The sequence below is a fragment of the Daphnia pulicaria genome, chromosome 2 (genome assembly GCF_021234035.1).
Source record: "Daphnia pulicaria isolate SC F1-1A chromosome 2, SC_F0-13Bv2, whole genome shotgun sequence".
NCBI classification, from domain to species: Eukaryota; Metazoa; Arthropoda; class Branchiopoda; order Diplostraca; family Daphniidae; genus Daphnia; species Daphnia pulicaria.
The window spans coordinates 3323758-3336444 of record NC_060914.1 but is presented as its reverse complement, the minus strand read 5'-3'; the positions used below and the strand labels follow the sequence as shown (position 1 = coordinate 3336444).

At 38.4% G+C, this 12687-nt stretch overlaps 4 protein-coding genes across 5 annotated transcripts; 3 read left to right on the top strand and 1 right to left on the bottom strand.

Moving 5' to 3' along the window:
• Nucleotides 1–412: 412 nt before the first annotated feature.
• Nucleotides 413–2560, top strand: LOC124327533. The gene is made up of 4 exons (XM_046786502.1): nt 413–1193; nt 1270–1601; nt 1677–2188; nt 2293–2560. Exons 1-3 carry the CDS (start codon nt 956–958, stop codon nt 1785–1787), a joined length of 681 nt encoding a protein of 226 aa, XP_046642458.1. The 5' UTR covers nt 413–955; the 3' UTR covers nt 1788–2188; nt 2293–2560.
• A 3313-nt stretch (nt 2561–5873) lies between these two features.
• Nucleotides 5874–7786, top strand: LOC124327522 (WSC domain-containing protein 2-like). The gene is made up of 5 exons (XM_046786489.1): nt 5874–6223; nt 6299–6704; nt 6867–7115; nt 7195–7438; nt 7516–7786. Exons 1-5 carry the CDS (start codon nt 6077–6079, stop codon nt 7661–7663), a joined length of 1194 nt encoding a protein of 397 aa, XP_046642445.1. The 5' UTR covers nt 5874–6076; the 3' UTR covers nt 7664–7786.
• Nucleotides 7787–8148: 362 nt separating this feature from the next.
• On the bottom strand, nt 8149–9795 carry LOC124327531. The gene is made up of 7 exons (XM_046786500.1): nt 9541–9795; nt 9312–9447; nt 9117–9248; nt 8980–9035; nt 8823–8901; nt 8621–8749; nt 8149–8510 (listed from the first exon to the last, which is right to left on the bottom strand). Exons 1-7 carry the CDS (start codon nt 9672–9674, stop codon nt 8316–8318), a joined length of 861 nt encoding a protein of 286 aa, XP_046642456.1. The 5' UTR covers nt 9675–9795; the 3' UTR covers nt 8149–8315.
• A 204-nt stretch (nt 9796–9999) lies between these two features.
• On the top strand, nt 10000–12666 carry LOC124327512 (histone-lysine N-methyltransferase SUV39H2-like). 2 transcript variants are annotated; one of them, XM_046786475.1, is made up of 10 exons: nt 10000–10154; nt 10247–10500; nt 10556–10683; nt 10749–10903; nt 10971–11233; nt 11302–11526; nt 11596–11740; nt 11807–11916; nt 11977–12112; nt 12180–12666. In XM_046786475.1, the coding sequence occupies exons 2-10, from the start codon at nt 10252–10254 to the stop codon at nt 12326–12328; spliced, it is 1560 nt and encodes a 519-aa protein (XP_046642431.1). In that variant the 5' UTR covers nt 10000–10154; nt 10247–10251; the 3' UTR covers nt 12329–12666. The 2 variants fall into 2 exon arrangements, with proteins under 2 accessions (XP_046642431.1, XP_046642430.1); XM_046786474.1 differs by having other exon boundaries at nt 10018–10154; nt 10232–10500.
• Nucleotides 12667–12687: the final 21 nt, after the last annotated feature.

The following is a 12687-nucleotide window of genomic DNA, read 5'->3' as shown; positions in this document are numbered from 1 at the left end:
ATCTTTGGTCGGGAATGGGGGTTGAAAGAAAATATACACCCACCGAAATGTAATGGTTTTCGGCGGTCGTAAATGCCATCGAGATTCATCGCTCTGCAGGATTATTATTATCACGGTGCATGAGGCAACATTTGAAGCCTGCGGCATCATTAAATAAGGTTTAAAAAAAAAATTATTTTTATGCCGGTAACTCGTTAACGATGCTGACCTTTTAGCTCTAAAAAGTCGAAACGATAAACAGCTCGTGTTGCGAACGCCTTTTTAACTATATACCCGCGAATCCAATACGCAATAAATGGAAATAGTTTAACGATCCATCTTGTGAAGGACATGGGGGGGAATTTATCAGACAAAGTATATAAAAGTTGCAGATGTATACGGGCAACCATCGGTTTCTCCCCGTCAAAATAAACAACAAATGTTTCAGTCCATTTATGACGTAATGGCCGCCGTCAAGAAAATGGTTTTTACCAAACCCAAAATAAGGTGAATCGTCCATTGTTCGAAGGTTATTTTGTGGCATTTCCTTTTACGTATATTCATATATACTCGCGTACGCGCTCCCAGCACAATACACAGTCAAATTTTTCCGCGACTGCGTGTGCTGAATAAGTAAATATCTGCTGTTGAAAAAAGAGAAAAAAAGTCAAGGAGATGTGTGTTCCATAATACGGGCGTTTCTATTTAACAAACGGACTGAAAATGGGTGTGTGGGATTTGAAAAAGAAATATTTCCCGCTCGACACCGGAACGATCGTTTCCCTCTCGCTAAAACGTTTCACAACTTCCGTGTATTCAAAATCCTCAACGTTAAAATTACGACGATCGAAATTCGTCAAAGTAACGTTTAATCTTATATAGCGTCGTCATTATCATCTAACGACGATTTGGGCCAGTTGATTTTACAAGCTCGTTCAGACAACAGTTGTTGTTATACCTTGTTGCGCATATTACGATGCAGAGTCTGAGTCCCATAATGAACATGCCCGAAGTGACTTTGACCTTCAAGTGCGGCGTCATCGGAGCCAATGGGCAGGTCGATCCCAACAGCTACAAATTCCTCACCTGGTCCTACGTCGCTGGCAACAGCACCGTCTCCGACACGGCCTCTTTCAGCCACATTTCACTCGCCCAACGGGTCCTCGGTGTCTATCCTCACCTGGCCGATGAAGCCACAAAGATCGTCTCTGTTGGTATGAATTATGTGACATCCTATTTCTTTTTTTTTAAATCAAATATCTTTTAATGGGTTTATTTTTATTTTCTCAGATGAGGACAACGACAGGATCGCCATCCCGTGTGATAACATTAAGGAGACCTTGGCTGCTCTGAGGGTTATTACTAAAGGGCATCTGGATGACCACGAAAGTCCGATTCGAATTTTCATCCAGCTGGTTTCGACATCAGCATCCGCTCATCTTGAGACGGGCAATTGTTTGGGCAATGTCCATCGCGATTTGCATTGCTCGATTTGCAAGACGGAGCTCAGCGGGTTCGTGTACAAATGTCTTCAATGCGAAAACGATTTCACTTTGTGCGGGCATTGCGAGACGGCCGGCAAACATCCCGAACACGTCGTCATACGTTTCGTCGGAGACCAGGTATTAGAATGCATTTCCTAGCTTTTATTTTTTAATTAAATGGCCAATTATTGACGACTTGTTTATATTTACCAGCTGAATTGCTTGCCGGAAATGAAACAACTTTTGTGCGGTCAGCAGCAAGATCATTCGGCTGTTGAGACGACTAAAATCAAATTGAAGACCTGCACGTTGCGAGTTCTCTAATTTACTAATTTAAATTTCGCGCTATTTGATTCAAATTTCTTTCATTTGCTAGCGCTCTCAAACTAAGATTTTTTAAATAAAAGATAATCAAAAAGTTAAATTTCTATACGGTTTCTGCGTACAAAACGGCAACTGTCTGTAGTTAAGTCTGTCGGTCTCTTGGTCGTTTTCCTGCTGGCCACATGACGACTTGGCGAGAACTGTGCTCCCGCAGCAACAGCCGTTTAGTCCGACCTTTATTCCCTTACCTCTCCTCTACTGCTCTGCAGCATTCAGCATACAGTCTACAGGGAAGCTCTGTCAGCCGATAAACCGATTCGATTGTTCTCTCTCTCATTCGCGTTCCAGCCCGATCCAGAACTGCTGTCGCTATAGCAGCAGTCAGCCTCTCTATCTTAGCGGTATGTAACTAATTGTAAGACCATGCACTTCCACGACGATTCGCCTAAGTTGATTTTAGAATATAAGTTCATTCAGACTAGTTGTTACCTTGTTCACGATGCAGAGTTTCAGTTCCATAAAAGCATGTCGGTTGTCACGTTGGCCTTCAAGTGCAGCGTCATTGGCGCCAATGGTCAGGTCGATCCCAACAGCCACAAATTTCTCACTTGGTCTTACTTCGTCCACGAGGACGTAATAACAAAGACAAAAACTTTCAGCCAATACGGCAATTCTCTCGCCCAACGGGTCATCGGTTTCTATCCTCACCTGGCCGGTGAAGCCACAAAGATCGTCTATGTCGGTATGAAATATGTAACTCTATAATTCTTGAATCGAACTGTGCAAGAGATTTCATCTTTAATTACAATTGGTCTTGTATTTTCTCAGATGAGACTCGAAAATTTCTTCAATTTGTTAGAACTAAGATTTTTGAAATAAAAAACAGTGAAAAATTTTTACCTTGTTGTACACTTACATAATTTTGGGGTATAGCTAAATTATGCATGCAACTATATTTCTTATATGAATAAATATTTGGCATCCCAGAGGCTAATATGAATTATACAGTTGCCATTCTTATCTCTTTTTTTCTTTGTGCGCATCATGGGAGGCACGGCACGATTGCTATACATGGTGAGAAACAAGATTCCTTCGGTAATGTCCTTCGGGAATGTTTTTAAACGTTAAAGAGACAGAAAATCAAGGTTAAATAGTAGATAAATACATACTATTATGTTTGAAAAATTTTGTTTCCCTTTATTCTCTTAAATTAATTGATTCTTAATAACTAATTGACTAATAATCTGTCAATATTATCATAATATTCGTAATATTCGAAGTCGCACCACTCATAATATTATGAGTGGTGCGACTTAGGTGTTGCGGAGGCTTCGCCCCACCACCCCACCGCGCACTTCATGTTTAGATTAAGTTAAAGTAACACTTATTACTATAATAACAATACAATTATATCATGCGGTCACATGTTGCATTACATGAGTCTTGGCTAATAGATAGCGAACTACCATCATACCTAGTTTATCCCTTCTACCAATGTAACAATGATGGTCTAATGGTCATCAACCCAGGCTGCCATTCGCATGGTTCGGGGTTCGAATCTCAATCAAGTCGGAAAAGAAAACTAAGTTTGTAATTTTTGAAAAATTCCTCTTAATAAGCTTTCGGAGGTAAATGGAAGTGGAAGATCGGTGGTAACTCTTCACGACCGCAAGAAGATCTTGATGACCGAGGACGGCGAGGAGAGGAGAGAGGAAGAAGGGAGAGATGACCCAGAGCTTCAAAATGAATATAATCTAACATTTTTAAAATGTTCCTCAACTTCTTGGTTGATTACTAACTGTTAAAAAAGGAGGCATAGAAATTTTACTGACAACCAAATTTATTAAAATCAAGAAAAAAATAGTAAACAAAAAGAGTTAATAATAAAACAAAAAGGGTTAAAAAATAAAAGTGGGAAAATACAAAGTAAAAAGATGAATAAAGACGAAATCGAAATCGAACATAAAAACCAAATCAAATAATTAATACTCTCCACTCCCATAGCAGAAAACTTGTCTTGCTACGGAAGATCCAAACTTTTTTTTTCTTTTTGTTTACACTGCTGAGCATGCACTGACAGTTGGAATGTTACGCAAAAAAAAGCGAATTCACTGCCTAGGATTCGGCAACCAGCTAGGTAACAAGTACGCAAATTAAATTTTTAAAACAGTAATGAAAACAAATGAAACCCCGTTAGGACATGTATCAAATTTTGACAGAATTATGTACAAAATTTGGTGACGATTGGTCATTCAGGGAAGAAACGTATAAAGGATAACTAAATGGACATTAAACCCTCTGAATTTCACTACTAGCTACTACTACCTTACCCCCTATACCCCACACCCTATATTGTTAAGGACCTTCGTATATAAATATACCTCAGGGATAAGGGCGTATGCATTTCCTACTCAAAAAATAATGAATGCTTAATGGTACGGGGAACGGTTTTGGGGCGTCGTCCGTGCGTCTTCGCTTATTTAAATTTATTTGCCACGTACGAATGTAATAACTTGCGGAATAATTAAATTACTTTTCTTTTTGCGATAAAGAAAAGTGCAGCATCATGTTAACTTTGAAATCATGTCACCATATCCTGTACTAATTTATAAGGATTGCGATAAGGTAAGGAATCGACTAGATAGCGAATTATATTCGTTTTTTGTGCCATTAATCTAACAGCAGCTGTCGCATTATCGGGGGGACTTTAATATGTCCGAGAATGCCAAAGCAGATGACTTTTAGAAGATAGTGGCAATGTTTAGATTTTTCAAGGTTTCTAGTACTGAAACCATATGGGACATATAAATAGAAACGGCTAATATAATTTGAAAGAACATGGGGTGAAGCAATTCGAGCCAAAAAAGAACTTAAGTGCTATTGTGTAGTGTAGGAAAAAGTCAAAGGTTCCCTCCTTCCACTGTGACGAAATTCGATAGGAATCTCAAACTTATTCCTACGTGATAAGACTGGCTGAACATTTTATTTCAATCTACTTTTTCTCCAACTTTTGTAACTTGCGAAAAACTTTTGTTCAGAAACTGAGATACGGTACTTTTGTTTGATATTCGTCAGATGCCTTTATTCTCTTAATAGCTGAATGACCAATTTAGGAATATAGCCCATAAATGAGGATTACTCAAATAACGATCCTTAGGTTTACAATTGAAATCCCACCGGGATTTTCAAATGTACTACTTGTACCGAAAGAGAATCAAATGGGCAAATTCCGCATTGTTTCTTTTTAGCATTGCATTTTTGGCTGTCTAAAAATATAAGAAATAATAAACGTCTAAAACTTTTCTCCAAATTGATTTCAGGATATAAAAAACTAAACAAAAGAATAATCATTTCTAATAATTTTAACAAAGACAAATAAAAGTTGAAAAAGTCAAAATTTTTTCCGCTCCCAGTTCTACACACAAATAACATTGTTTGAACAGGTATTATAAACATTGACTCAGCTATTGACCTCGCAAATGTTTGACTTTCGGTACTCGTCTAAAATGAGCACTCGATGGCTTTCCGGGAAAAAATGCCTGTTGAGCAGCGCAGTCTTTCCCAAATGCCCTTAATTGAGTGAAGAATTGCTCATCACCCGAAAAAGGTAAACTCTGACTGGTTATAGTCGTACCAAGAAAAACAGTGACAGTGCCATATACCGTCACAATTTTAGCCATGAGTAAGCGCAATGGACACGCCTCTTCCTTTTGTGGCCGTGTTCAAAAACAAAACAAAAAAAAAACATCAAGTAGAAAACAAATGAACGTGCCATTTGTTTCCAAACGCCATCTGTGCTCAGGAGGGGAGTTAAACATCAATCCAGACGGGCGCGATATCACATGTGCTGCCAGCAGCACGTCCATCTGGAATTCTGGATGCTACAAGGACAAGCCACAACTTTTGCTTTTGGGCAAACGACCGACGACCAAGACACAAAGGCCCCACACGAAATATCCCATCAATGCCCTGCGGCGTACCCGCCGTCTTACCTTCACGCGTGAGGCATTTTTTTTTTCCTTTTTCACGATGGTAAATAATGGAGCGTTTCTTATGTGCTTTTGCCAGCGGTTCCTTTCCCATCAGTATTTTAGACCCTGGTAAAAGTTCAACGGCCGGGAGGATTGGTCTTCAGCCCAGCAGCACAGCAACTCCGGCGTTTGAGATATCGCAAGTTTTCGGGAAAAGTTTTGGTCGTGACCGGCGGGCAGCAGTGAGGAGTTGTCTTCTGCCATGGTCAGTTCTTCTGCCACATCAGATCGAACGAGCAGCACTACCGTGTCACAAAAATGTTCCACAGACGCCGTTTGAGCGTTTTGCAGTACGTGTTGCTGGGCATTTTCTTCGGATCGTCCGTCTACCTGTGGACGAATCGAATTGGCGTGACCCGACCGTTCAACGTCATTCATCTCCTGCAAAATGAGAATTTACTTCAGGTAATTTTTTAACTCAACATGTCAAGTTTTTAAAATAAAAATTGATATGTTTCATTTGTGAATAACTGTGGGTAGGAAACGGAAGAAAGTACTAGCGGAGATAAACTTGCCGATGGATTGCTGGCGGATGACAACAGCATCCAACCGATGGCCGATCCGCTATCGATCAACGTATGTCCCGATCCGACAGTTGCATCACCTATCGCTCCGGTTGGGATCGAGCCATTCCCGGAGTTGAAACTGGACGAAGACGACGGCGATTTGAATCGAACACTTGATTGGCTGGATTTGTGGAATGAGGATGGCAATTGCACTAAATACGAATCGCGAGTGCTTCAACCAGGTAGTCAACCTCAAACCGGTGCTCTAGTCTCTTTCCCCGGCAGTGGCAATTCGTGGCTCCGGATGCTTCTGGTTGGCGTTACAGGTGTCTTCATCAGTTCCATTTATCCTGGTGAAGATTCACAATTTAAATCGAAAGGTAAATTTGGCAACATTTTTCCTTAATTTTAATTAAATTCGTGAATTCTATTCATGTTGAATTTAATTCAAATAGTATTGTTTGAACAAATGTTCACTCAATTTTATCCTTTGTCGAATTCGTGAATTCTATGTTTTTAAAATTTTGTTTATAACCATGTAGCCAACACGAGTTATCAGATTCCAGTGAACTGTGGATGCACTTTATTGCAAAAGACTCACGACTTTTCTCTGGATGCTGTGCTGTACCGTTTGCCCGAAGCGCAAAGAACAAAGACGCTGGAGGAATTCAAAGGCAAAGGCATTCTGATCATTCGCAATCCGTTCAAAGCCATCCGCTCCTATCGTAACTTTGAGTACTCCGGAATGGTGGGAGCGGGAGTCGCACCCGAAAACGCATTCACAGGCGAAAGTAAACAAATGAATTTCTCCACTTCAATTTAAGCATTTTCAATCTAATTAAATCATTTTATTTTTAACCCAAAAATTAGAATGGGACAATTTTGTCAGTCGGTCTGTGGCTGGATGGGAGACGTTGGCGTCGGTGTGGATCCGCGGATTGAAACAGGGAGGTGTCATTTACTACGAACGTTTACACCGGGAAACTCGATCGGAATTGAAGCGTTTGCTTAAGATGCTCGGTCTGAGATACGACAAAGATCGACTCGAATGCGTGTTGCGTCACACTGCCGATAATTCGTTCAAGCGCGAATCGAACAACGCTACACAGACCGAGTAAGTTCATTTTTAATTAATTATTACACAAGGAATTAGCTTTTTAGAACTTTACCAAATTACTTTGCACTATATAGGGATCCTTACACGGCCAGTCAGAGATTGCTGATTCACAAGGCTATTGACAGTGTTCAACTCGTGTTGAAAGAACGCGGTCTGGACCCACTTCCTGTTCAGTATTACGACTTTTACGACATAACACCCGAATACGGAATTCCAACTTAATAATCCGACCAATGGTGTTTCTTACCGTACGTTCATTATAATTAATGAATGTCCATCTTGTCACAAGAACTAGGATTTGCATATCGCGATAAAATAAAAGGGTTAATTGATCGTTTTTCTTAACTTTGACGATGTCTTCTGCTTTATTTACATCCACTGGAAGGGAAAACAATGTGTCTGGAGCCAATTGTCCGAACAAGAAATTTTACACTAACTAGCGAATTTATTACTTCCGGGTGAATAAAGGAGAAAAGATAGCATCGATGCAATTTTCCTTTTAACTGGCTGAGAAGCAGTCAATTGCATAATCTACAGGAAAAATAGTGAAAAAAATCGGTCAAATTTGTATGAGAAAATCAATGATTGCAATATTATCGTCGCATGATAAAAATTGCCGTATTGTTTTTTAAGTAGGTGCAATACAAAAATATTCTTAGCAATTTAACACTTAGACTTTCTAAAAATATTGAATTACAAATGTTTGGATGTCCTAAGGCCACATTTATTTTCCTCAATGAAAGAAAAAAAAAACTAATTTTTCTGTACATCTGGATATATTCATGAGAAAGAACTTGCCATAACCTCGGAAAGAAAACTGGAGAAATGTGTGCAACATACACAACACAGGAGACTATAGTCATCGCACTGGTAATCAACAGAGCACTTTGTCCAAATTGGTATCACTTGGTGGATTGGAAGCCTCAATGAGTCCCACAGAAAATTGTCCTTGTTTCAGATAATGAGACTCCGGTCCACGAAACGCTTTGGAACGGATAAAGTAACGAGCAATTCCGGAATCTACTTTAGCCATTTGTAGTCGACATCCCCAAGCCACTAATGCAAAAGGCTGAAAATAAAAAAAAAACAATAAATAGATAAGATGAAAAAGAATTAAAAAATCTTTTTGGATTTCACTCATAAGCCCACACCCAAATACAAAATATAGTGGAAAATTACCATTTCTCTACTCAGCATGTTCCAGGGAGTAATGACATATTTCCAAAGGCAAGATTTTACCAGTTTCTTCAATTTTAGAATTTCGGAAGGCTCAGCGCATGGGTGATATAACATGATGATTGCTCCATGCTATGATAAATAGTGGGACAGTTAAATAATTCTAATGCAATTTTATAACATAGCTTTTGTAAAAAGGTCATACCTCGACATTATGAAGCCAGCGCTGAGGTGGAACAAACTGGTATTCACCGAAAATAGGCCAGAGGGGACGGTGGCCTTCGCTAAAATGTTTTAAATATTCTAAATGTATTATTTCACTTCATACACCCAATTACAGTGTGGCCAAAAAGGATACTTACTAAGTTGGAATAGATGAATTATATTGAACCACAGTGTCCATGCAATAATGGGTAGGCTTTAGAAAAGAAATATTCAGAGATGTAAGTACATTAGAATTCTTATCTTTACAGACAAAAAATAATGTTGATATTTATACTGAATAATTTCCAGGGGGAAGCTTATCACAGGTTATATATGGCTCAATATCCTCTTTAACTGGTAGTGGGTATTTGGAAGTAAAACATGTGTGATTCACAGGTGAACCATCCCAATCAATTGTTAAGTTAACCTTGAAAATTCAAACAAATTTCCAATTTTATTCTAATAATGTTAAAGAATCTGATGAACCAACCTTTCCATTATCACATTTTTCTGAAGACACACCCATTACAATCCCATGTTTGGCATCTTTGAGTTCATCTGGAATGGTTTTCTTCCAAAGTTGACGTAGTGGTGGTGATAGTGATAGTTCTGAATGATTTAAAAATCTTGAAATAAAGAAAAAAGGAAATTAGTCAATCTAAGAATACTCTGAATCTTCTTTTCTAAAAATAAAAAGAAGGAAATAAAATAGCGCTTACTGAGCAAATCTTGTCGAGACAGTGTCATCATGTTCTGCATAACACGACGTCCAGAAAAGAAGAATTGGAATAGTTAAAAATACAACAAACGCAAAATTTTTTGATTGGTTCATTCCTATGATGATTTTACTCATTAACACTATACGACATAACGTGCCTGTAAATGTAAATGACGAACAACAAATCAACAAAACATGTTCTGTTATGAAGTAAATGTCGTTTGGCTAACTGTTGTTGCAGACGAAAAAACAATGGTGAACACTGATGAACAGGAACAGCAAAAATGAAATAAATTGAAAAAATTAAAAAAAGTTGAAAAACCAATAAAAACAGATGTACAACAGAAATTATTCAGATTTAGAAATAATAAGGCTTGTATCTATAAAATAATTACCTTCAATGGGCCGTCAAAATTGATGAATGTATAAAAACACTATTCATGCAATGTCGCAACTGCCATGAAGGCACCAGTGGCACCACGCATTGAATAAAGAACTAAAAATATCCAAGTGGAAACCGGCGCGAAAACTTAGTATATCGCTAGAGGTGATATTGATTGCATGTGTGTTGTACTTCTGACTTTTAAAACGGAATTATTTCACTACTATATAATTGTAAGTTCTTTTGTTGTAATCAAGTTGCGATTGTCGACTTAAATAAAAAATACTGTCTTCGTTATTGTGATCTTCAGTTTGTTGATTTTTAGCCTAAATGAGTGATATCCACGACGACCCATCTAAACTTGGTGACATGGAGACGGAAAGACCCGAATCGGTAGCTTTATCAGTATCCGTGATTTCTGATGACAGCAAGCAAGATGAACAGTTAAAAAAGAAAAGGAAGAGCAAGAAAAAGCCTGATGCCTATAAATCTAGGAAAAGATCACGGTCTACGAAACCTGCTGCCAAGTCAGAGGAGTATGAAGTAGAAATGATCATTGACCACAAAACTGATGAAGAGGTAAGAACCACTTTTTCTACGATTGAACCTGTCCTAAAAATTTAAAATTAAACAGGGTCATGAGTTTTACCTGGTTCACTGGAAAGGGTGGTCTGATGATGATGATTCTTGGGTTCCTGTGGAAGATTGTGAATGCCCTGCACTAATTGCTGAATTTTATCAGCGTAATCCTGATAAGAACCCGTAATTATTCATTCTTCATGTCTTCTCTGAGACACTTTTTGAATGTCTTGAAATATGATAAACAGGAATGCTGTTGAAAATAAAGAGAAAAATACTGCTGAATCTGCTCAACTTCAAAGTTACATTGAAGGAATTCTGAAACCAGCAAATGAAGATATTGATCTAGCCATCCAGCTTGTGTGTAGTGCAACAGATAGACATAAACTAAATGGGTTTAAAAGTAAGTTACCTTAGAACACATTAGGTCACTGCACATAATTACAATCATGTTTTAAATATTTGAACAGTCCATTTTTCAAATGAAGAAATCAACAAATATGCATTCATGGTGTACAGAAAGAAACAGAAACTGTTACAGATGGAGAAGAACTTGATGATGCAGCTGCTTACCAGAGATTTCCGCCAACGACGAGTTGATCAACTCGTACGCTTGAAAGAATGGGAAGACGAAATCAACGAAGCCACACAGGGAAAACCCCCAGTCAAGATAGAAAACAACGTCGATTTGGATGAACCTCCTGTCGGCTTCACTTATGTTACTCAATGCAAGGTATACATGATCCCGAGACCCCAATGTATCGGCAATACAGAATTCAAGTATTCAGTTTTCAATTTCAGGCTGGTGATGGCGTAGTCATTCCTGACGATCCTGTTATTGGATGTGAATGTCTCGATTGTATCGATGGAAGAAAGACTTGCTGTGGTCCAATGTCTGGAACACAGTCGGCGTACACCAAAGCAGGTCGTCTTAAGGTCCCTGTAGGCACGCCCATTTATGAATGTAATAGTCGGTGCAAGTGTGGACCAGAGTGTCCAAATAGAGTAGTTCAACGGGGATCAAAGGTGGTGTTTTTATAGATTTTAACAAAATCAATCAGAAATAATAACCATATATCTTTTTTAAAACATCAGTTGAAACTCTGCATTTTTCGCACTAGCAACGGCTGTGGATGGGGTGTTAAAACACTCGAAACAATCCGCAAAAATAGTTTCGTTATTGAGTATGTCGGCGAAATTATTACTAACGAAGAAGCTGAGAAGCGTGGAGTTCAGTATGGTAAGTTAATTGAGTCTTTTCATACCAATCTCAAGACAACTGAAAACATTTCGCATTTTTTTTTAGATTCTGAAGGAAGAACATATCTTTTTGACTTGGATTTCAATGATATTGATTGCGTATACTCAGTCGATGCTGCTCATCAGGGCAATGTTGCACATTTTATCAATCATTCGGTAAATCAAGTTACACGCAAAACATTTATGGGGCTATTGATTAATTTTTCTTTATTTCAGTGTGATCCAAATTTAGCCGTTTTCGCTATGTGGGCAAATTGCATGGACCCCAATATGCCCCGACTTGCACTCTTTGCCCAAAGAGACATTCATGTCGGAGAAGAACTTACGTTTGACTATGCATCGTCCAAGACGGGTAATTTTTTCGTGTATCAAATAAATGTTAATCAGTCAAATTTTCATGGCGAATATTTGCATTTCAGAAAACCCTCAGGAAAAAACTGCTGCAAACTCAGTTGCCAAAGAAGTCACAGTAAAAAATGAATGTCGCTGCGGGGCAGCCAATTGCCGAAAGATTATGTTTTCACTGCCCGAAAACCAAGTAATTGCCCCATTTCTTAAGGTAGATTGAGCACCTGTGTAGTCTTACACGTAACTGCAAGCTCTTTATCTTCGGTTCCTTATTTTTCTGCCTCAATGGAATTGGAGGAGATGCCAATAATCTTTTATCTCAATTAACATTTCTTACCAAGTTTTTTTTTGCACAATTTTTTTCCTGGTTCTTCCCAAAAACTAGAATTCACGCTTTCTCCAAATCTATTCTTGGCTCCCAAGTGCGTGTGATGAAACGTGTTTATGAAATGGTGTCAATTTCCTTGCTGAAAAATTTTTGAACTGTAAGGATTGAGATAACTAGTATTAAGTGTATTCGTATGCCGACTCCAATAAAAATAAAAGCAGATGATCAGATTAATTATGTTTAAAATCATA